Source organism: Sitophilus oryzae, unplaced genomic scaffold (assembly GCF_002938485.1).
Source record: "Sitophilus oryzae breed Bouriz unplaced genomic scaffold, Soryzae_2.0 scaffold_1498_pilon_pilon, whole genome shotgun sequence".
Classification (NCBI taxonomy): Eukaryota; Metazoa; Arthropoda; class Insecta; order Coleoptera; family Curculionidae; genus Sitophilus; species Sitophilus oryzae.
This window is the reverse complement of record NW_022146167.1, coordinates 2,228,277-2,252,944: the sequence shown is the minus strand read 5'-3', so window position 1 is coordinate 2,252,944 and position 24,668 is coordinate 2,228,277. Positions and strand designations below refer to the sequence as shown.

Sequence of the window (24,668 nt, the reverse complement as noted above, 5' to 3'; positions counted from 1 at the left end):
ATTTGTCAGTCTTTACGGAGCTGATTTTATGTTATTTATTATTTATTCTACTACTGATATAGTCTATAAAATGAATAACTTTGAATTTTGACCGTTATTTTTTTACCAACATGGCAAATATAAAATCCCTCTGTCAATAAAGTTTCTGATATTCTTTAAATTGAGTGACTGACCGAATCAGATAGGTAACTCTTTTTACTTTCGTGAAATAGAAAAGGAAAATTATAAAACATGTCACAATTCTGCCTCTTCTTGCAAAAATCAACACGAAATGGAATAATTGTCAAAAGTCAGATGTCATCAGCTTTTGACATTTCGAAATATCCGACCAATGCCGTCTCTAATAGAACAGCCTCGGAGCGAGATTTATGACGTCACGCTAGTTAGATACTACGGATTAATAAATATGTTGTAGAATACATGGAAAACATAATTATTCCTCGTGTTTTTGGTTTGTATTTTAAAAATGATATAGTTTACATGAAATATACATAATATACAGTTAATAAATACAATATATTATATACCTATTTATAGTAATAAATACTTTGGCAAATAAACTATGAACCATACAAAAGATATTGGGTAAAATGTAAAATATATTTTAAATTTTGGTTTGAAAATCGATTTAATTTAACAAAAAAACATTCAATGTCTACTAATTATTATTATTTGCATTCACAAAATTTATATGTATATTTTGCAAGTATCAATGTTCGAAAAATTATATTTGCAAATAATACAATATCTTAGAAAAAAAGGCGTCAGCGATGACTATGAAATAAAGATCGCTGTCATTTTATATGTAAACTTATTCTAAAATTTTTGATTTTCTTGGGATTTAGGTTCGGGAATGCTGATTAAGTTTTCATTTGGTTTTTCATTATTTTTGTTGGTTTAAAATGAAAAAAAAATCATATGACAAAGCAAGGCTATAATGTTAGCCGAAACGTTTTTTTTAACCAAAAAAAAATGAAAACCCAAATGAAAACTTAATCAGCGTTTTTATTTATAAAAAAATATATATACAGTTAATATATTTTTTTATATTAACTTATTTATATTAACTGTTTATATTAACTGTATATTATGTATATTTCATGTAAACTATATCATTTTTAAAATACAAACCAAAAATACCAGGAATAATTATGTTTTCCATGTATTCTACAATATATTAATCTGTGGTATGTAACTAGCGTGACGTCATAAATCTCGCTACAAGCCTGTTCTATTAGAGACGGCATTGCGTCAGCATAGCCGCAAGTTGCTAACCTAATAAAATTAACACTAGAAAAGCCCGCGGGAACTGTCAAATTCAAAGTTATTCGTTTCACAGACTATAGTTGTATAAAGGTAGTAAATCTAGATGGAAATTGTGGCAGAATTTAAATTAACAGTGGCACTATTGCGATTTATCGAAAAAATAGTTGGTTGTGTAGCGTGCGGTAGATCTGGTCAAAAATCGAATGAAATAATGGAATAACTGTTCGCTAGTAAGTGACTATATAATATACATACTTGTAGTAAACCGATGATTTATGAAATTCACTTAAATTAACTAATTATATATTTTTTCTTGCATTTTTGCTTTTATTTACTACTTGTCGAAGATTAGATGTCAAAGAATTTAGATACGTTAATTTGACTAACCTGCTTCAGTAGCGTATCCGATGTTTGTGTTAATAAATGATTATTATAACTTATCTATTTTTATTAGAATTATATATTTTTATAACAATTTTAATAACTACCAACATTTATTCACAACGTAAAATAAAACAACAAATTATTGAGTCTACTTTACGTCTACCCAACATCATAGTTTTACACTTTTTAAATAAAATTAGAACGGCACTGATAAACCGGAATTTAAGTCGGCCATATTTGAGTTCCATTGCGGTTGACCTAAGTTTTGTTGATATGCTCCTTCCTTAATCTTTTTATTCAAACTATACTTATTTCTCAGTTCAATCTTTATTGTTCCATGGCAAGAGTGTAAAATCTATTGACGCACACTGCTCATTGACGTCGGTTTGAGGCATGAGATGGGATATTTCGTGAGTAAGAGTCGATTTAGACACTCGCCAAGTCGGTAGGCCATTGACAATGATATGGCCGAGGACCGCGGTTCGGATTCCGCGTAAACAAAGTAGGCCCCGTCCAGATTAGCCTTAGCAGCAAAAAAGAGACGTTAACTTACCTTTCATTTCACGCAGTCAGTACATTCAATACAAAATATCTATGATGTTTCGTTAACAGGTAGTTTAGAACGTCCACCCAGGCGGAAAGACGTTTTGAATTCAAACTCGGACATCATCAGTCCACCGGAAAACTACTCCCATCCGAAAATCCACAAGGAAAACAGTAGCGGCGACGGTGGGGATGAACCTCCTGGAAATTCTTAATCGAAAAAAAGACTCTTTCTAAAAAAACGAAACTTGGTAGACTGTAGAGAGAATATTCAAATTAGATTTAAGTGAGATTTTAGTCAGTCAATTTAATTTAGAGGCTTTAGAGACTAAGTAAGAGAAAAAATTAAATTTACTAGCATAAAGATTAAGGGTTTAACGGTAAAACTGTGTTTTGAGTGGTTGAAAATGGCGTCAAGACGGTTTTCTATGTAAATTATCAATATTTGGGAATTTCTGGTATTGATCCTGCTGAACGATAATAAGAAGTTCAGAATATACATTATTTAGGCTGTATTCCGTTGCACAACCAGGCGAACCAGACCGGTAAACTACGGTAAAGAGCGGTTCCTGAAAAACATCGGTTTGATACGGAACGGTTTGGTAAAATACTGGAAACGTCAAATGTTGACGTTTTCAAAATTTCAATACCTCTATTATAAAATTTATCTTTTATGCATTTTTAATGTACCTATTCTCTGCTTTTACGTTTACTTCTTCTTTTCAATGGAGTTTAATATTGAAAAGTACTTTATTAATAAACTGTTAAACTCGTTAGACAGCTCAAGTGAAGATTTGCAGGTCGAATATTAAAACAGATCAATAATAAATAAACAAATCTAATCAATATTTATATTTTTATAGCTTACAAAACATTCACGATTACTTGTTGTCTTGTTTTTCATGTTTTCTTTAAATGGTCCTAAAAAGTCCGAGTATAATAAAAAACGGTCTCCTACATTTTCCCTATAACTTTAAATATAAAATGACAGCGATCTTCAGCATAAATCTTCAGTTCCAAGCCACCTCTGACGCAGTTTTTTTCGATTGTGTGGTATAATATATATGAAACATCTCAAAAGTTGCAAGCGAACTATTTTATAAATACATTTTCTAAATCATAGATATAATAATATTAAAATAGAGAGTTCTTAGAATTGGAGCCGTCGCATTGGATGTTAGTGTGAAGTAAAAAATATAAACAGTCCCATTGTGCATAATAAATTATCAGTTATATCTTAAAGTTAAGTCCGAAAGTATAATACAAATATATTTTTTTATTATAAAATATATCATGAACTTGGCAACATTGCACCAAAATGCCACGTATATAAAGAATCTGGAAGAACAGCTTTTAGCGTAGACCCATTTTGAACCACTCCAAACGCGGTTTTACCATGTATAGTTGAGACGACCAAAGATTTTTTCCAAACAGTCTGACATTTACCAGTCAGACGTGTCAAATGACGAAAAGAAAACGTTTTGTGATGTAACAAAAACCCTCTTTAACGTGTAGTCTTTTTGACGGTTGTACTTTACTTGACTTATAAGGCTGGCCGCACAGTGGAAGCGTCAACCTGCGAATTTCAGAACGGATGAGATTAGCGAGAACAGAATTATCACTATCGCAACTTAAAAAATTCTTGTGGAAATAAGTATCTTCCGAAAGATGTTGAGATTCACCAAATTCGTTTCTTTTTTTAGTATCTCATTCACCTATACTCTACACTTTTGTAAATAATTGTCGTAAGAAGGTATTTTCTAGAAAATATAAATCCCAAACTGATACTTTAGCTATTCTCGCAACTTTTTATCGCAGTGACTGTGCGATCTCAACGCATGTAAAGACTGTTCAGTCATCGTTCAACGTTACGTTATCATTATTTGTCATAGAGAGTTTTAGGATGTGTCTGAGATCAGTTCATATTGTTTAGAAAATTTTAAGTACGTTCCTATATTATTGATTGAGCGAGTTCCGTTTTTTTTCGGCATTTATTCATATTTTGTTGAACTCTTCATCAGTTACGATCCCATTAGTTCCAATTCTTTGGACTATTAAAATTCCTATTTCTAAAGCATCAGCAACTCGCTATATTAGTTAAAAATCTATCAATTTATTTTTCTATATAGGAATATTACACTTTTGCATTGTACTTACTTCATGTACGGCATCCACGGGCAAGAATGAGATATCAGCTTCTCTTTCTCGAGAAAAGTAATTTATAAACTTAGCAATGAGCTCTTGTTCATTTTGGTTAAATCTTTGAGGCATGTTTGTAATAGAAACTTTTGAATTTTGTTTTACAGCAACAATCAAATTTTAATTTTTGCATTGATCGCTGTCCTTCAACAAAATTATAACCTCAAATCAAATGACAATGACATTTACTAAAAACAATGTGCAGTAACTCACGAAATGGCGTAATGACGTCACCAATCTCTTTCATCTGGTTGTCAAGTGATTGAGAGAGTTCGACAATAAATGACGTGACGTTGAACGATCGCTGAACATTCTATATACGCAAGATTATAAATTCTGACTATTCCGCGCGTTGCTATAATTCGCATCCCCTGTGAGTGAGGCCTAAGGCTCAAATTTCTTTTTAGACAATCAGGAATTAATTTCGTACGAAGAAACAAACTAACTGACTTCAACGCGTTACCTCATAACCATTATTACTCATATTCATTCCAAAAATTCGTTGTTTCGTTTTTACTCGAAAGTTTTTAACAAAGGGACTACATATTTCTCAGTAACTGTATCATATTGTACGTGTAATTGTAGTTGAAAAGGTAATAATATTGAAATTATTTTCTTATAATTAATAGAGGAAAAAGGAACTAATGTGTGGTGTGACGTAAGGTCGAGTTATTAGTATATATCGTGCCAATTTTTGTACTCGTTTGAACGTTAGGTTTTGTTATTAAGTTTGAATAAGATACATAATCAAAAAGAAAAAGACAAGAGAGTTTAATATCGAGAAAACGAAGGTAAAAGAAATAATTAACATCCGAAGTTAAGCGACGTTAAACGGTGCGAGCGGATGGACGGGCGAACATCTGGAAACTCGGTCGTGCTGTTGTTCCATAACAGGAATGTTCATTCACGAGGTCGGATGAGATCGAACATCTCCTGAGTAATGATATGGCCAAGGACCGTAGTTCGGATTCCGCGTAAACAAAGTAGGCCCCGTCCAGGTCAACCTTGGCAGCAAAAAAGAGATGTTAAACACCAATTTGAACTTTTTTTGGTAAGAAATACAGCAGAAAACATTGTGATATGACATTTGTTCAGATGTTAAACTCTCCAGTGACGTAGAATTGTATAGATTTAAGTTGGAACTTTAGGTTTTACAAAGTAATTTTATTTCATTTTTAAGAAAAATAGTGTAAAAACAAGGAGACAAATCATCAGTTATAAAAATCTGGATCTTGTAATTGTACTAATGTAATTTATAAGTTTAAAATGTATGTGTAATTTTGTTGCAGGTTTCCTTTTCATATGCCACCACAAAACATCCCCCTTTAGAATTTTGATTTATGTCATGAAATGAAAGTAAAAGAAGCGCCCCCTTGAGTTTGTTCGCGCACTAAATTCATGAAATAGCGATCTCTATATTTAATTAATTTTTTTCTTGAATATTACAGAAACATTTTTTTAACTGTAAAGAAATAGCTATATTAAAATTACATTAGAATATATATTAAAAATTGTAATTTACATATAACATATAATTTAATTTTAATATTTATCACAATAAAAAATGTTTATATTAGTACCCGATCGTACGTTTATAACAATAAAACAATTATTGATGTTATTATAAATTATGTATTTTACATACCTATAAAGTGAAAAAAAAACGAAAAAAACTGCCATTTTTGTTGTCGCAATTAGGAACGCTACAGTTCTTTTTCGCAGGTTTGCGTTCTCGGTCGAAAAAAGCCATTCCAATTAAATATGAATAATTAAAATAAAATGTACTTGGTAAAATAAGTACAAGTATACCAGTAATTAATCAGGAAATTGTCAAAATCACACACCGAATATTCACAAAACACAACGAAATAAAAATATTGACATATTTAAAAAACAAATGAATATTTGTTAATTTTTTAATGACTAGCAGCGCCTCTAGTGTTTGTTCGCACAGTATAGCTTTTACTTCCGGTCATTGCCATTACTAGAAAATGTTCTAAAGGGGGATGTTTTGTCTATGCCAGTTGAACTGACCAACAAAATGACTTTTTATCAATATTCTAGCTTTCAGGGAAATACATATTTGATCTGTGGTGACAAATCACTTAAAGAAGAACGGCACTAATTTTTAAATTTTCATACATAAAATCTTATTTTTCCTGTAAAGTTCATTATAATCAAATATTCTCATATTTATTGCGTTTGAACTTATGAAAAACGTATGATAAAAAAAAAAAACGGCGTCAAATGGCTTGGAATAACATCGATCTTCATTTCCAAGCCAATTCTGACGCCGTTTTTTTTTCGACCGCATAACATTTACTTTACAGGTAAATAAATATTCTATAAAATATTATTAATTTTAAAAATGTAGCTTAAATGTTGGTCTAAAATTTAAAATAAAATTATTCATAATTTTTCATGTTACATTAATATTGTAATGTAAGTTTTAATAATACCGACGAAGGAACTAAACATATTTGCGGTGCTATTTTTTAATATGTTATAAAAATCACTCGGTTTTTCGAAATCATTGCACCTTTTTTTAAAAAAAATATTTTTAAGCTTTTTTACTTAGATTTATATACTTTTTTCTTATAGAAAAAAACTTTTTTTATAAAAAATATATACCTGATTCGTTTCTTAAAAAAAAATTAACTAATGTGAAGTAATCTATATTTATATATCTACAAAATACTAAATGAGTTACAGAAACTTCAAGTTAATTTGCAGTATTGAAAAGATCTAACTTTTTGGAAAAAAAAACAATTTAAAACACCCCTATATTTTATTATAGCGTATGATCGAAAAAAAAAGACGTCAAGTTGGCTCGGAGACGATTTGGATACGACAGCGATTATTTCCAAGTCAACTCCGACGCCGTTTTTTTTTCGATCGTGCGGTACTTATCTGTACGATTGTTTTTATATTATTAATTTGTGACTTTGTGAGATTAGATTTGTGTATTTTTAAGTTAGTTTTTCTTAACGTTATTTTAGAGGTGTACTAGTCATATATCTGATATATTTATAATCTTATTTATGTTATATACAAAGTAATGTATTTTCCCATGCCTGGTCATTATATCGAACTGTCTAGGCCAAATACAAAAATATAAATATGTAAATAATAAAGTTTTTGATTTCAACTTTGAAAAAAATAGGAAATAGGACAATATGATAATTTGACCACTCTAAAGACACGTTTTTTATGTATAGTCTGTCCAGAAAGAGAATATATGATTTTGACAGAAGACTACAAATGCAATTTTTAATTAAAATGATATACATCAGTATCACTAAATATAACTATTCAAGAACACTAAAGTACGAGAGCTAGCAACGTCGGAAAAACAAGTATTTTAAGACGTCTGGCTCTTTGATATATCTTTTACTATGCTCTCTAGAACAGCATGCGGCCCGTCTGGCTGCCGGTAAACTTTGCGTTCCCTACTGCGCATTGAGAGAAGATCCTATATTTGTATTATTTCTTTAAATTCTAGTAGTGAATATAAATCGAACATGTCTCCATAGCGCAGTGCGTAGAGTTTCCGACCACGAACCGATGATTCAGAGTTCGAATCCGGGTCAGGACAAAGACTTTTTTATTTTATTTTCGTTTATATTCTGATAGTAAAGTATTAAATATATATTTTTTTTTGAATTGCCAGAATTATTTAATACTTTACTATCAGAATATAAACGAAAATAAAATAAAAAGTCTTTGCCCTGACCCGGATTCGAACTCTGAATCATCGGTTCGTGGTCGAAAACTCTACGCACTGCGCTATGGAGACATGTTCTATTTATATTCAATACTAGAATTTATAGGACTAAATTAATAAAAAATATAGGATCTTCTTCCGATGCGCAGTAGTGAACGCAACGGGTATCGGCAGCCAGACGGGCCGCATGCTGTTCCAGAGAGCATAGTAAAAGATATATCAAAGAGCCAGGCGTCTTAAAATACTTTCTCGAAAACGTTGCTAGCTCTTAGACTACTAGTTTCTTTAGGATATACTTCTATTAGAATGTCAACGGTTTATAACAGACGTATTTCCTAAAAAACTGAAGATATCTAGATTTTTTAAAGAGGTTTCTTTGTTCTTTGTGTTTTTTTTATTTTTTTGTCCGTTAGGTAAATTGTTTTATTAGTAACATACCATTGACAAATTAGTCTCCGTTGGATCAACGCCCAGTGGTGTTTACAAAAAATAACTTTTTTATTTTGTAGATTTTCTTCTAGTGGCAACTCAGAAGTCTTCAAGAAATGAACCGCCACAAAGGTAAAGACATTATCACAATATTTTTTTCATTAGACAGAGTAGATGTTTTAATTTAAAAAATAATAAGATGATCATTGAAAGCAGTGTCATCTTTAGAAAATTCCACACCTGTAATTTTTAACGAATCAAAACGTGTTTTTTGACAAAGCACCATGGCAACGGATAAATTTTAGTGAAAATTTTTTCCTTGTGGGCACCCGCGCACACGACAGCGAATTATACTGGAAATTTTTTGACGTTTATAATAGACAGAATATATTTTTAAGAGTCTGGTTTTTATTCGTTTACATGATAATTTTGATACATTTCAATTTCCTAGTATTCGCGGATGTCAACTGCTTAATCTCCTGGCGAATATTTTCTTTGCTTTCATGACCGAAACGAAACATTTTTTTTAAGCCGTGCCGCTTGACAGCTTCAAAACTAAAATAGTTTTTAGGTTTGGGTGTCACTTAGTTGTCACAGTAACTAAATAATCAATTCGACCAAAAATACATTTTAATTATTTGATTTTCAAACACAATTTGGTGTGGAATTTTCTTACCGAATACCATACGAGGTCAAATTAAATCCGGAAATTTTTTCGACCTCATGAATATTTTGAAAATTATCCGAGTCGAAGACGAGGGATAATTTTCTAAAAATATTCATGAGCGATGAGCTAGTGGCAGGGGCGCATATACGGGAGAGATAATGGGGGTAATTACCCCTCCCAGAAAAAAAATTATAAATAAGAAAATCTGGTATAAAATAAAATTGTCACAAAATAAATTAATAATGTCAATCAAAATAGAAGTCCAGAACAATCTTAGTTTATTTTTTTCCATATAGTCACAATACCTTTGAGCGAAAATTTATAATATTATTATATATATTTATAAACGTGTTACTTTATTTAAATATTGTCTAGTGGTATTACTAGTGAGCCACTGTCTAGTGGTATTACTAGTGAAAATTTTCTAAAAGGATGACATGAGCATCATTTATATTCCATACCAATTAAATTTTTAGTTATGTAATCGAGAGCGCGATTTTTAAATTCGTTGTTGCCAACCATGGACATATTCGGCGCCGGGCTGACTAACTGAAATTTAAATTTCCCGCTGGGGATTCAGGTGGTAACTCTGCTGTAAAAATGTCAAATTGCCACATATTTATTTATTTACTGACATTGTCATTCGTTTTGACACTTTAATTTTGTATTGCGAGTTTTTGGCTTAAATGAATTATGTTGTGATACTTTTAGCTTAAAAACTTTACTAGCAGACCGTGCAGTCGAACATTGTTCTTTTTAGAACCTCTTTTAGTGCGAAGTATACAAGATAGCTTAATAGCCAATGCAAAAAACTCATCGCAACCTTATTAGAATATTTTGAACGGGAAAGCGGTAGTAATGACCCTCTATGTCCCTTAAGTGCCGTCAAGGAGGTGAGTTTTCTTGATGTAAATAATAACTGTTTATGTATTTATAATTAATTTATTTTTGTTTCCGAAAATGTTTTGATTCAAAGAAAATATGGGCAACGCTGTGCCGGTCAAGCTTAATCACGTGACTTTGGTATGATCTATATGAATAGTTTTATGTATAAACATTTATTAACCTTATAATTTCAAAAATTATTATTATTGCAATTTAAATTCTTATACAAGTAAGTAAAAAAAAACTATACAATATAATACATAAAAATAAATAGAATAATACTTGACTGTTTTAAAACTATACAAAATAATATCATCTGAAAATCTGGTTGCAACTTTAAACAAAATTAAAAGTTGTGTAGTTTGGTAAGTTCAATTTCTTTCACGCCCATTTCATTAATTTCCATTTCATGTTTGTGCCAGTCGTCGGAAATCTCCGACTTTGCCAGAATATGGGCCTTTTTGTGTTTTTTCAAGCTACTGGAATCGTAAAATCCTCTACCGCAAATATCACAGAGATAAGGGGTTTCACCGGTGTGTATCCTTGTATGCACCACAAGATTGCAACTGAAAAACAATAATCAAAATTTTGAAATATGATGGGCATGTGATGGTATAAAAACGACGTCGCAATAGGTGTAAAAATTGAGCTTTACTATGGTTCTCCCCTTTGAATAAAAAGATTAAGGAAGGATAATGCCTGTGATAATGCTATCCATGTATTCATGCATGGTGGGCGGAAAAAGGACTCTAGGGTGGGGATCCTTGACAGTTCTGTTAAGAATAAGAGGTGTCTTTACATACCTTTGTTTAAACGTTTTAGGACAGAAAGTACATTTAAAGGGCCTGTCTGCGGTATGTTGCCCCTTAATATGTGTGTTTAAGTGAGCATGTTGCCTAAACTGCTTGTTACATATATGGCAATTTAATGGCTTTTCTCCAGTATGAATCTGAAAAAAAAAACAAGGATATACATACTATACGATAAAAAAACGACGTCACAGTGGCCCTTGAAATGATAATCAATTATACTCTCAGTCAGACCAACCCACAGTGGTTTCCAGATAGGTCATTACTTAGAAATATTAATTTCAAAATGTTTGCATGCAACTGTTGCTAATACTTTTCCTATATTCCCCTGTAAACGATACATCATAAATAACAAAATCAAGTAAGCCTAGCGAAGCGCTTTTTTTATTAGAAATGTCACAGAAATTCATTATTTTCATTAGAAATGTCAGTTTTCAGATAACGCCAATTCATTACTTATTTTATTAAAATTGATAAAAGCTGTTGCCATTTCTGTAATGGACGTTCGAAAAGAAGGTAAAAAGAACTGTTTTTTCTTTTTTGCACTTAATTAAACCTAAGTAATATTAGTTTATGGCAATTTATTTGACGGCAACAAAAATAGTATTTCTACATTCTTGCTTGTCACTCTTTAAGACTTTTAACTACTTTCCATTTCAAATCCTCTTAAACGGCATGATAATACTTGTTGCTTAAAGTATATTGCATATAAATTAATTGCCACTGGCTGCCGCGAATTGCCGCCGGATCTTATACCGTATGGTTATCTCGGGTGGTTATTTGACACCTCTTCGTGTCAACTTATTTCGTGAACACACTGTATATCAATTGACAATAAAATTGTATTTACAAAATGAAACAACTGTCTCTTTTATTTTTTCAACATTTAAAATAAATTTGATTTGAGTAGTTAGAACTTAAAATGCAAATCACACGAACTGGACCCAATTTTTTTAATACATATTACATTAAGTTTTTTATATACATTTATTTAGCATTTGTTATCAATTTCTATTAAAAAAAGTGCAGTCAAGCTATATCTAGATATCTAACAGTTATGACTGCGCATCTAATTAAGGGGAACCACTGTGCAACCCCTGTATATCACTTATTAAAAATTGACATAAAAATTTAAAAAGAATTAATATTTAAAAACAAAAAAAAATAGTTTTCTGAAACATTCACACTCAAATTCAGTAAAAATTATTTTTTCAAAGGGACCATTGTAGTACAGTTTTTTATTTAATCATAATTTTCTAATTACCAACTTACCAAGCTATGTGTTTTCAGTGAAGGATAAAATCTAAATTTTTTTCCACATAAAACACAACTATAATTTTTTTCTCCAGTGTGTACCATTTGATGGTGTTTTAATATAGCTTTAGTTGAATACCTGTTACCGCATATATTACAGAGGTATGCTTTAGGTACTAAAATATAACTCCTATTACATTCTAACATAAAAAGAACAAAGAATAAGTACTTACCTTCATGTCTTAACTTATGTACTTTAAAACTAGACCTTGTTCTGTAAAAATTCCCACAAATTGGACATTGATATGGAGATTGACCCTCAATTTTATGTCCATTCGTTACCAGATCATTTACTTCATTTTCTACATTTTCTTTTTTACTATGCATATTTACTATATGTCTGTTTAAGAAAAATTGATGCTTAAATGGCCTTCCACAAGTCGGACAAAAAACATTTTTTTCTTTGTTATGTGCAGCTACCAGATGAATTGCAAGACTTGAGTGTCTCAAAAAACCTACAAAGATATTTATACATCTAGATCAATATAAATAAAAAAATTCCTACCTTTTCCACAAATTTCACAAGTATGTGGCTTAACTTGTCCGTGAATTTTTAAATGCCTATTAAGATTGCTTTTCTCAGAAAAACAAATACCACATTTCTCACAACTGTACGGTTTCTCTTTGGTATGTGTTCGCAAATGGCTGGACATTTTGTAAGTTAGTATTAATTTGCCACAGTGCTTACAAATATCTTTTCTTCTCTGCACTTTTCTTTTTTTTGGATTATTGCTATTGTCATCGTTATGTTTTAATTGTTTAATCCGTTTCTTACGTAGTGTAGGTTTACTAGAATACTCTACATTATTTTGATGTTCAAGAATAGTGTTTTGATTATTTTGTTCAAGTTTCAGTCTCGTTGAAAGAGGAAGATCATCTGCGGATTCATCCTCACTATTATTATCAAAAAAATTATTAGTAGGCCATTCGTCTTCTTGTTTATAAAAAACTTCATTTGATTCGGATGGATACTGTTGTATTTGAGCCTCTTTCAACTTCAGCAACACAATTTCTAACGTCCTTTCTGAATCTAAAGCTCTAGTTTTGAATATATCAAATTTAACGACTTCATTATAGCAATTAGTGCATATTTTCTTAGGTAAAAGATCCTCAACGTTAACCTGCAAATTAAATTACTAATGTTACAAATTAGCTAGATCAGTATAAATTAAGTGTACCTCAACAGAAGTTACGTTAATATAAATTTCCAAAATTTTTCTCTCATTGTAATAGCCCTCAAAATCGAAATAGTCGTTGTGAACTTCTTGTAAACAAGTTCTGCAAATTTTGTCCATACCATTTTGTGAAACTAATTTCAATATATCTTCAGTTTTTTCATTCATCTCGAACTTTTCAGTTTTGTTCCTATTTCTATGTATTTAATTTAAAAAATATATATACAATAAACAATAATTTACAAATCTCAGCAAATGTCCACAGATTAAAAGATTTGAAGGATTATCGATTTATTTACTTTTTATTAGAAATGCTTAAAAAACATCGAGACTCTCAGAACATCGATAGTATTCAAGTTTATTTTTTACATTGACCAGAAATAAAAAGATAAAATGGGTAATTAAATTGAATATGAAGTCAAAGAATATACTACGATATGAAGTATACCAAGCAATTTGTATTAAAAATGAGTAGAATATGATGTGTATTAAATTGGTGCTTTTGAGCCGTCTATTTGTTGCCCTTGCTCATAGATACTACGCATGCGCGCTTTGTTAATGTTGGCGTAACTCTAGAAGTTTATTATTTAAATTTTAATCAAAGATACAAGGTCAGAGAAATATTTCTAAAGCTTTATATTTTTTTCTAAATAACAAATATTTCTCTTTTTAAATCCACAAGATTCAAAAACACCATTTTTAGTAATGGATTGTGATTGGTCAGTACAGAATTGTCATTTGAATTTTTACGCCTGTGTTGCCAAGATGCAAGTGAAGTCCTGAAACTAATCTAAATTAATATTTGTGTAAGTATAAAACAAATTGAACTGTTACGAAATTATGATAAATCTAATAAACATATAATACAGATATGGTTTCAATCTTTATTGAGTAGAATAAATAATATTTTTCTTTTAAACAGAGCATTATTTATACAGCAAAAAATGATTATTTTGTTTTACATGTGTTCAATCTGACAACGTTGACACTTGTACATTTTTCGTTGTTAGCTGCATGTCGTTATGTCGCTCTACAATTTTTCCGATTTTTTAATGGAAAAAGTGATTTTTCTGTACACTATTTGAGCGTATTCTGTTCTTTAAGGCCTGTTTAATCTCCTGAAAATGTAAGTACGCATTATTTTATATGCTTTCAATAGTTTTTTTCGCTTTAATATATTGCAATTACATCATCATTAAAACCTGATACATTTTTCCTATTTTTATAATTTTCTTTTTTTAAATTGAGTATATGGAAATATAGATGCTCTCCTTGATGACCCTATTGTGCATTAAAAATATAGTTACTTAGATTAATGCGAAATATTTCGAGATATTTACGACCATTTTTTTTGCGTAGAGTTGTTTTTCCTCTTAAATTCCTCTTAAAAGGTAATTTTTTCGGTGCTGTACAGGCAAACAAGCATTTTCTACGTTGTTAAGAATAAGTAGGTGTTTGTATACCTAAAGGGGCCCCCATTCTCAATTATATAATATTTTCAGATAAAATAAAATTCATTCACATATGTTTTATATTACATTATCGTTATATTTTTGTTAAAATTTTGCATTGTTTTAATATTATGTTTAATTATAATTTTCTTTTTTAGGAGGTGTCACCCCTTGTATAAACCTGATGTTTGGGCATCATTCTGTTTTACAAGTTGGTCTTCCATTTACTGATTAAAAGTAAGTTTAATTTATTTTATAAAAATAATTTTAATTATTATTAAATGTTTATTAACTGACTAACTATAGTTTTTAAGTTATATTTAATGTTAATGAAACTAGTGTAATAAACATAAGGGTTACAGCATAATTAATCAAATGTAATATCTATTTCTGTTGTTACAGGTTTTGTACAACAAATCGATGGATGTATACAGTTCCAGGGCAGTACATTTATCTTTTTATTCTTAATCTAAGCATTTATCCCATTTTCGTGAATATTACCATCAACAATGCATCAGGACTTCTAAGTATATCTAGAATTTTATTTTTTTTTGGGTAAATAAATATATTTTTACTGATTTTTAAAGCTCATCAGCGCATTTCATCATTTTTAAATTTAATTATGTAGGAGAAAAAATCCAGTTGGTCTCTGAGTTATATATTTATGGTTCCTTATTATCATAGACCATCTATTTTTATTTGGGGCCATATTTTGACTTTTAGCAACTTCTTTTTCTTTTTGGTAGAATACCATCTACTTAGAACCTCATGTTGTTTTTGGTTTACTTTCATTTCATAATAGCTTGACTCCCATATTTTCTTGATTGTGGAAATAATATCATCAATTCTATGCAATAATTCCATTGACTGTATTTCTGTAGTTCTTATTAATTTGGTAAAATATACCATGTACTTAGAATTTTACTTCATTTTGTGCATGGTTAATTATCATTCTTTGTTATACCTTGCCTCCCATATTTAATTGTTTGTGGCAATAATAAAATTAGAAAAGTAAAACACTTATTACTTTTCTAATTTTTTGCACAGATATTTAGTTTTAATGGATTCATTTTTATCTCATTGTTACAGATGATATATCATGAATTGCTGTAATTTTACAGACGCTGTTGGTTTGGTGTGCCTGTGTTTTCAAATTTCAAAATAAGGACTAATTTCCAATTAATTTCTGGCGCATTCGCCATTTATTCAAAAATCTGTCTCTACAGCTTATATCACTTCTCGCATTATTTCCAATGTATTTTCCTAAGTAACATCGACTCCAGAGCATCATAGCTAGCCTCCCCGAAGAGGAGGAGACCCGGGTCACCCCCTAACCCGGTTGTTCGGGCATCGATGACCTATGTAGCATGCATAGGTACCCAAGGGAGTCACCACCCTCTGGTTTACGAGCTAGGTGTTCTAACGCTAGAGGCTTCGGCCGGATACGACCTGGCACCCAAGCTACGAGACTTCTTCGTGCACGTATCCCGTGACGTCTCGACAGTAGAGGGGACGGGATATCGGACACATTGAAGATGATGAGGGGGGTCCGCCTGTAGGGGGTCCCGGTGGATGTCCGCTCGATGGGTGACGAGGGTGACCCGAGACGAGGCTGCTTAGCTGGGATGGGAACTGACTGGTGAGGCTTAATCGTCGGCCAAGGGTTAAATCTGATGAAGGGGGGCGAACCTATATGCTCTGGAGGTTTTTTTCTTTATGTGCTTTACGTCAAATATTGACTAGACATTTCTGAGAGGAGGATAATAATAACTTTTTGTCAGTTTTCCAGTTCTGATTGACCAAATACTTCTTTATTTTTTTCTTATGCTTTTGGCCCACCTCTGTTATACAGTTTTTGTCTGCTATATTTTCTTTGTTATTGCAATATCGTCATTCATTACTTCTATAAATTCTTCCAGTAATAGTCTTATTTGTATGTTTTTTTGTCATTCTTCTGTGACTTTTCGAGCACATATTTTGTCAGTTCTATTGCCTGTATATAGCATTATAGCTTTTTTATTTATTTTTATGCCATTTTTTCTTAATTCATTCCTCATTTTTTTCGTCTATCCAATTCATCATATCTTTGTTTCACTATTTGTCTTCCATATTGTCTTCATTATGGGAATATGCCATCATTCATCAATTCTATAAACTCTTCCACTGATTGTATTTCTAAGTCTTCTTATATGTATATAATTACATATATAATTTTTGTGTTACTCTTCGGAAACTTAAGTTCATTACTCATACGTTTTTTTTTTCAATTCCACATGCCTCTATTTCTGTATTTGTCTCTCATATTATTCTCTTCAAGAATGAAGTACCCAAGGGAGTCACCACCCTCTGGTTTACGAGCTAGGTGTTCTAACGCTAGAGGCTTCGGCCTGATACGACCTGGCACCCAAGCTACGAGACTTCTTTGTGTAAATTATCAATCATCATTTACTTATATATATTTTTGTTGTATTGGGCCATTCTGTGGCAATACTTCTCTAAAGCATTTTCTTTATTGTCTATTGCAAGGTTATTGCCTATATAGTAATTTTTGAATCATTTTCATGACTTTCCGTTCATCATATACTCATCATTCAGAATAAAACTAAATTTATTTTTTTCTATGTTGGTTAATTGTAATTCTAAACTTCTTCTATTTGTATTATTGTTTATTTTACTGCTATTCTTCTAAGACTTCCAAGTCTTTGATCTCATTTCTATTGATGCCTACATAAATTGTATAATTTTGGATTCATTTTCTTGTCGATTTTCTTTTCATTCCTTTTAAAATTGAGCTTTTGTATGCGATATTGTACTGCTTTGGAACAAGGAATTTTTGGGACAGCTGCCGTTCAACCACCGTGTTCAATATGTCAAGATAGTTGAAGTAAATTCAACATTCAACAGCGGATTAAGAATGAAATTCATCATTGAAAGGGAAACTAAATAATTTTAGGTAAATTATACTGAAAAGTGTTTTTTTAAGTCGGGTATATTTAATAAATACCTAATAATTATTGTATTTTTTTAAATATGTAGATATAAATGATAAATTTCAAATAAAATACTTCGGCGGGCGTTGTTAACTGTGTTATAGGCAACTAAAAATACATTATAAATTTGCAATTTAATTTTATACTAGTTGAATGCTGGCGCATCCGCCACGACATGAGAAAAAAGAATACTTATTTTCTTATTTTCTTTTAAATTAACGACAGTTTTTAGAAGAGCCAATTAACCATCTTTTAGTAAAAAAATCAACTTTCTAGGGCAAGTCGTTACTTCAGTAGAGACGACACAGATAAAAAACATTAGCATTTTATATATGTAGATAAAGAGTTTGATTTTTTTAATTTAGTTTTGAACATCTTTTTTAATTATTATAATTCAAATATTTCTCAATTACAGATACAAATTAATTTATCTATGTTTTTTGTTGTATTACTATTAAAAAAAGTTGTGAGTGAAAAAAAGTGTTAAGAAAATTTAAATACATCTTTTATAATATTTTATGTGCCCTATAAATTAACTGGTTATTTGAAGTTACAAATAATTAATTATTTCTTTATACTTTTATTACAGAATCAAGACTTTCCAGAAGGCTTTCTAGAAGATTTATTTATTTCCACATATCCAGAGACATCGGCAATCAGCATATTCTTCAATACCTTGGAGTTTTAACATATACTTTTTTATTCACTCTTAATAAAATGTTTTATGTTAGTAAACAAAAATGAAGGGTCTAGGGGAAAAAGTGCCAATTTCTTTATTTTAGGATTTTACAATATTATAGTAGGTTTAACTGGCCCCTACAAAATGTATAAATTGTGCAGGGCAATAAGTTACCGGAATCCTATGATATATGCCTAGTAAAAATATAGAATACACGGCAATAACCTGATAGCTACCAGCCGTCCCAGTGCTCTCCTGTAAAATTACTGAAATGGTGCCAGCGAGTTTTTACCCTGGACCCTTCAAATTATATTTTAGCTGTAGTTTAAAATATTGTTTATAATTTGGAAAAATTCCTAGTGTAAGAATATGTTTTACTATATTTCTTTTAATTATAGATAAAAAATTAAGTATGTAAACATAACTGCCGTGTTAACGTAAAACTTCTTATCTGATTTGTTGAACAAGTTTAGATCTTTCTGATTTATATTTCTAAATAAGGTATACTTTTTATCTCAATCCTAGTTAAGGCATTTTTTCTTAACACAGCGATGACTAAGAAATGAAGATGGCTGTCATTTTATATGTAAAATTATATGGGGAATGTCATCGATGTTCATTTCTAAGCCAACTGGACGCCGTTTTTTTCCGATCATACATACAGTACTAGTGTAAAGAAATTCATGTAGCCTTGTAAATGTAATGAAGATACTTTTGAAGGATTAAAGTCCATAGTTTATAACTTATATTGTGTAGAATTAGAATATAATATAAATAAAAGCATTAGGAATTAATTATTAGACTCATTATATAGCATTTATTTACCCTGTCACTTGATGGTAACCTTTATAATAAACATATGTATAAATATTCACCATGAATGTCATATTTGAATGTTTTTTAATAAATATATTAATATATTAAACATGAGGTTTACTTACAGCAAAATTCCTTTACTATAACAATAATTAAAAGAAAACAATAATAAGCTCTTATTAAATATAACAAGAAAAAATAAAACAGCAACCCAAAATATATAATGGCATACTAAAAATTTAATCGCAATATATACGTTAAGAAATATGAGTCTGAAAAATATATCCTTTCTGTTCAAAATGGAATTTTTGATGACAAAAATGCACAAACCAAAAATATAATACCAATATAAAATACCCTACCCGTTAAAAAATTTGATCTTATTACTTGTTCAAAATGAAATTTTTAATGACAAAATAAGTAAGATTTGGTTGCCCAGTACGAAATTTTTCAACACCTGGAATAAATTTTTAACACTACAGAGAAACGCTGAATTTTGTTGACTCTAACACTTTGACCTCGTTTTCGAAATTAAAACGCTAATAACTCCGTAACTAAAAGAGCTATCGGGGCGCGCTTGGCGCCAAACGATAAAGAATTCAACCCTCTATCTGTATACAAAATTACAACCCCCTACGACACCCTTTATTTTTTGGGCCAAAAATTTTCTAAGGTTAACCCCTTTGCTCATTTTTGCTCCAAAAAATAAAGTTTGTCGTAGGGGGTTGTAATTTTGTGTACAGATAGAGGGTTGAATTCCCTATCGATTGCGACTTAGCGCGCCCGGATATCTTAATTAGTTTTTGAGTAATTAACGTTTTTGTAAACGAGTCTAACTGTTTGAGCTCGTTGGCCAACGATTTCCGAATTAATTCAGATGACAAAAATATTTTTAAAAATGCTCATTTTTGATGCTAGATGTGACTGTTTTGAGGTAAAAGAAATCAAATCTTTATAGAATCTCGTATGGTTCTAGACTATGAGAGTGTATATGTTATTAAATTAATGTACTGATATTAAAGGCGACTAGATTAATAATATTTGTTGAATTTATTTTTAAATATTTTAATGTTTGTTTTGGCAACCAATAACAGTTGCTTTAAATTAAGAGACTATTCTAAGGATTCAAAGGAAACTACTTGAAAACTTTATTAAGATTTATTATAAAAAGATTACTTTATAAATACAATTAAAACATAGTTAATAAGTCCTTGGACTGCTCGATGATGCTTCTATAGAATTTTCTTTCCGATTTATACCGGATGTTCATTATTTCCAATAATTTGCAAATATATCTGAAACAAAAATAAAAAAAGTATTTATACAGAGAAAAAACGGCGTCAGCGATGGGTATGAAATGAACATCAATGACATTTCCCATATAAATTTACATATAAAATGACGGCGATCTTCATTTCACAGCCATCGCTGACGCCGTTTTTTTTCGATCATATGATATTTTCATTACTCAAATATTTTTTTACAATATATTAGGACGATGGTAGCATCACAGAACAGATACAAATCTGTTCTGTGAAAATTTGTATCTGTTCTGTGGTAGCATATATACAATTTTAATTATTAATATATCATTTTCATATACAGGGTGAATCAAATATATTTTACACTGAAGTCAATAGATTTTAAATGGAATGCTGTAGTTTTTCACTGAGTGGATTTGCAATGCAGTTTGTATTGAATAAATACCCTATGGTCGAAAAAAAAAACGGCGTCAGCGATGGCTATGAAATGAAGATCGCTGTCATTTTATATGGAAAATGTCATTGATCGTTATTTCCCAGCCAACTGGACACCGTTTTTTTTAGATCATACGGTACCTGACATACTATACTAAGTACCTGATATACTATGCTTAGAATATGACAATTTTTAGATTAAATTTTCTGTTCCATTTAAAGCCTTTTTGAAGCTGTAACATTGTAAATAATTGACGCTTTTCAAAAATATTCAAAGTATATGCTAAGTAATTTGTTTAAGCTTTGTATATACAGGATGCCAAAACTAGATACATTTTTAAAATACTATTTGAATGAAACACCCTCTAGAGATTTTATCTAACTTTATGTTTTGATAAACACTTTCTATTTTATAGTATGGGTTGGAACCTCTGGTGTTACAACAGCAAAATAAAACACTAATTCATCACAGTACACCAAAACACTTCACTGTTACACAGGAAGCGTGTTTTGCTAATCATTTTCGCTAATCAGCAGATAGTTTTCTGTTGATAGTGCTAACATGGTTAGCGAAACACGCGTCCAGTGTAAAAGTAAAATGTTTTGGTGTAATTCTTATTATTATACACTAAAACAGTGCAAAATATATAATTTACCTAATACGCTGCATCTCTTCATAACAATAACAATACATTTCTAACAGTCTAACATTTCTTGAGCAGTCATTAAGAATAAAATTATTGTTAGATCATAACAAAAGGAGGTACAGTACAAGTCCATGGATTTGATGTTCGAGTCTTGTTGCCCCAGCTTTACTCTTTTTTGTTGTTACAATCGATGAGGTTTTCTTATGAAATTCTATACAGGTACACATATTCCTAAAAGAAAATCTTATTTGTTTCCATTTTTCTTGGTGTATTCTCCTTTCATATCTTCATAAGAAGCTCTTATTACGGTATTATTACATAGCTGCATCTGCAACCTTATCTGCAATAAAAAAATATTACATCTATAGATTCTCTGTTTTCAAAGATTTACACAAAACACGAAAATTGATAAATAATATTACAAAATAGTAATAAAGTATATTATATAGATCGTACATTTTAATTTAACCGGTAGATTTGTTATCAAACTGAAAATAAACTCTTATTTTACTTTTTTATTATAAAAAAATATATTTTCTAAGGTTAGAATCAAATTTAGTATAAAATTTTATTCATAGATGGCTCTCACTAAAAACTTTTTGGGAATTAAAAATTGCAGATTTCTTTAAAATTTCCAGAAAATTATGATTAAAGTTCAGTTATTAATCGTTAGATGGCATTAGCCGTAATTTTTATTTTATAGAATTCTACAAATGACAAGTTTAAATTCTGAACCCATGATGGCGCCACAAGTAATAAAAATAGAAACCTATAATCGCTTACTTTTAAAACCTTCCGTATGGTGGCGCCATAATCGTTTTGTCGATAGTTCCGAAATTTCTCACCAAATGAATATGGCGCTGTAATCAATTGAGCGCGCTAAAAAAAAATTTAAACTTTCACGATGTTTTCTCGTCATTTTTTCACTGCAAAGTAACATAAAATACAAAACTCACCAATTGTAGAAGTTGTTTAACATTTCTCGTTGTACATTCATCATCAGTAAGTAAAGTCTAATAAATAAATAAATAAATCAATGTAGGTAAAAAATTCTCAAAAACAATGAATATAATTAATTAGTAAGTAATAACCTCATTTCTTGTTAAATTTGTAGGGTTCAGGGGAAAACTTGATAAGCGCCAATTACTTAATTTTAGGATTTTTCAATATTATAGTCGTGGGTCTAACTGGTCTCTACAAAATGTATAAACTCTGTAGGGCAATAAAGTTGTTAATTTCTATGATATAGCATAACTAGGTATATCAGCCGTCCAGTGCTCTCCTTAAAATTAGTAAAATGGCGCTTATCAGGTTTTCCCCTGGACCTTTCATTTATTATATGTTATAATAAAAATATTTCATTTTACTTCTTAAACTGTTACTATGTAAATTACAGTTTCTTACAGTTAACCATAAATAGCTGCATTCTCATTTAAAGAACATAAATAACACTAATAACAGTAGTCCTAAAAATACAATATGAGCGAAAAAAAAAACGGCGTCAGCGATGGCTATGAAATAAAGATCGCTGTCACGTAAAATTATGTGGGGAACGTCATCGATCGTCATTCCCAAGCCAACTGTACGTGTTTTTTTCGATCATACGGTACAATCTACAAAAATCAAAAGATTTTTTTCAGTACTTACAAGTTAAAAAAAAACCGGTTTCAATACTTAGATTGTGGCATTATAGCATAGGTTAATCACTTAGGTTAATCACAAAGTTTTTAAGATCTAAGTATATAAGTATTCAGTTTTAATTTAAAAATAAATGCAGTATATCTTAAATTACTAACAACTACTTACTAACAATTCAACATAGGCAGATCTTTAAAAACCTATTTACGATTTAGCTGTAAAATTACTCAGTCAATATTTACATGGGATTTCCTATATACAGGATGTCCCAGAAACAAGTGCAGATATTTTAAGGGGTGGTAGATCTGGTCAAAAGAAACATATTTTCTGGTCAAAAGACACACATTGTTAGTCAAAAGAAACAAATGTGTATCGACAGGGGGGTGCCGAGGAATTCGTCGAAAAATTTTGGAAAATCGATTTTGCTTATTTGGCAATATGTTGTAGTGCTGAATGTGTACTTTACAAAACCGTATCGTTTTTGAGATTGATACTTTTTGTTCCAGAGATATTCCGTGTTAAATGTTTCGGAAAACAGAAAAAAATATTTCTTTTGTAAATTTTCCCAATCGAAATCTGTTAGATATACATGGTGAATTATTTTATTAAATTTAGTTCTAAATAAAGTTGTTTTCCTAAAGTTGTTGTTCTTCTGCCCTGGGGAGCCCATTGAAAAACTCTTTTTGGCCACCTGTTCTCCGGCATACGCAGAACATGTCCAAACCATTTTAAGCTGGATTTTTCGATTCGATCCAGTACTGTCTCCTCCGATGCATTCATGATACGCCTGACCTCGATGTTTGTCTTTTTTTCCATCCTAGATATACCTGCACTTCTTCTAAGGTAGTCCATTCAACAACTTGGATTTTGCGCTTCGCGTCTGCACTCAGAGTCCATAGCTCTGAACCATAGCAAAGAACTGACTCCACCAATGTTCTTCCAAGTCTCTTTTTAGTTGTTGCAAACAAGTTTCGGTCCCATCAGAGGCTGTTAAGACATCCAATAACTTGTTTGCTCTTCTGAATTCGGGTTTGTATTTCTACTTTGCCCAAACCCTCGTTGTTGATAGTAGCACCCAGGTATTTAAATTTGTCTACTTGTTGAATCTGGACGTTATCATTAATGAAGACTTCAAAACAAGCGTTGGAATTGACAGCTAAGTATTCGGTCTTCTTTAGGCTAACCTGAAGTCCCCATTTGTTGTATTCTTGATAAAGCCTCTTAGTCATGAACTCTAGATCGTATGAGTCCTGCGCAATCACGACCTGATCGTCTGCAAAGTTCAGGGTAAATAGTGTGTTGTCCCCAATGGGTATTCCCATACCTTGACATTTCGTCTTCCATTCCCTAAGGGC

The 24,668-nt window shown here is 30.7% G+C and overlaps 2 protein-coding genes and 2 long non-coding RNA genes across 7 annotated transcripts in view; 2 read left to right on the top strand and 2 right to left on the bottom strand.

Moving 5' to 3' along the window:
• The window catches only part of LOC115877735 (dedicator of cytokinesis protein 3), a 92,968-nt gene extending 90,155 nt beyond the window's left edge, over nt 1–2,813 (top strand). For all 4 annotated transcript variants that reach the window (XM_030894025.1, XM_030894023.1, XM_030894027.1 and 1 more), the window contains one exon: nt 2,263–2,813. In XM_030894025.1, the coding sequence (XP_030749885.1) occupies nt 2,263–2,408 (146 nt within the window). In that variant the 3' untranslated portion in view covers nt 2,409–2,813. The remainder of the gene's footprint in view (nt 1–2,262) is intronic.
• Nucleotides 2,814–10,138: 7,325 nt separating this feature from the next.
• Nucleotides 10,139–13,646, bottom strand: LOC115877734 (zinc finger protein 665-like). The gene is made up of 6 exons (XM_030894022.1): nt 13,399–13,646; nt 12,726–13,341; nt 12,394–12,675; nt 12,179–12,336; nt 10,901–11,046; nt 10,139–10,663 (listed from the first exon to the last, which is right to left on the bottom strand). The coding sequence occupies exons 1-6, from the start codon at nt 13,561–13,563 to the stop codon at nt 10,444–10,446; spliced, it is 1,587 nt and encodes a 528-aa protein (XP_030749882.1). The 5' UTR covers nt 13,564–13,646; the 3' UTR covers nt 10,139–10,443.
• Nucleotides 13,647–14,404: 758 nt separating this feature from the next.
• LOC115877733 lies at nt 14,405–19,343 on the top strand. The gene is made up of 4 exons (XR_004049395.1): nt 14,405–14,521; nt 15,005–15,083; nt 15,249–17,799; nt 18,426–19,343. It is a non-coding gene; the product is annotated as an uncharacterized LOC115877733 (long non-coding RNA).
• Nucleotides 19,344–20,470: 1,127 nt separating this feature from the next.
• On the bottom strand, nt 20,471–22,241 carry LOC115877784. The gene is made up of 3 exons (XR_004049401.1): nt 22,132–22,241; nt 21,685–22,015; nt 20,471–20,626 (listed from the first exon to the last, which is right to left on the bottom strand). It is a non-coding gene; the product is annotated as an uncharacterized LOC115877784 (long non-coding RNA).
• Nucleotides 22,242–24,668: the final 2,427 nt, after the last annotated feature.

Bases quoted from the DNA above. Each gene is read 5' to 3' on its own strand.
- LOC115877734 (XM_030894022.1), bottom strand. From the start codon at position 13,563: ATGAATGAAAAAACTGAAGATATATTGAAATTAGTTTCACAAAATGGT. The intron at 13,342-13,398 runs GTACACTTAATT...TTTAATTTGCAG, and splicing joins TTAACGTAACTTCTGTTGAG to GTTAACGTTGAGGATCTTTT. The intron at 12,676-12,725 runs GTAGGAATTTTT...ATATCTTTGTAG, and splicing joins TTGTGAAATTTGTGGAAAAG to GTTTTTTGAGACACTCAAGT.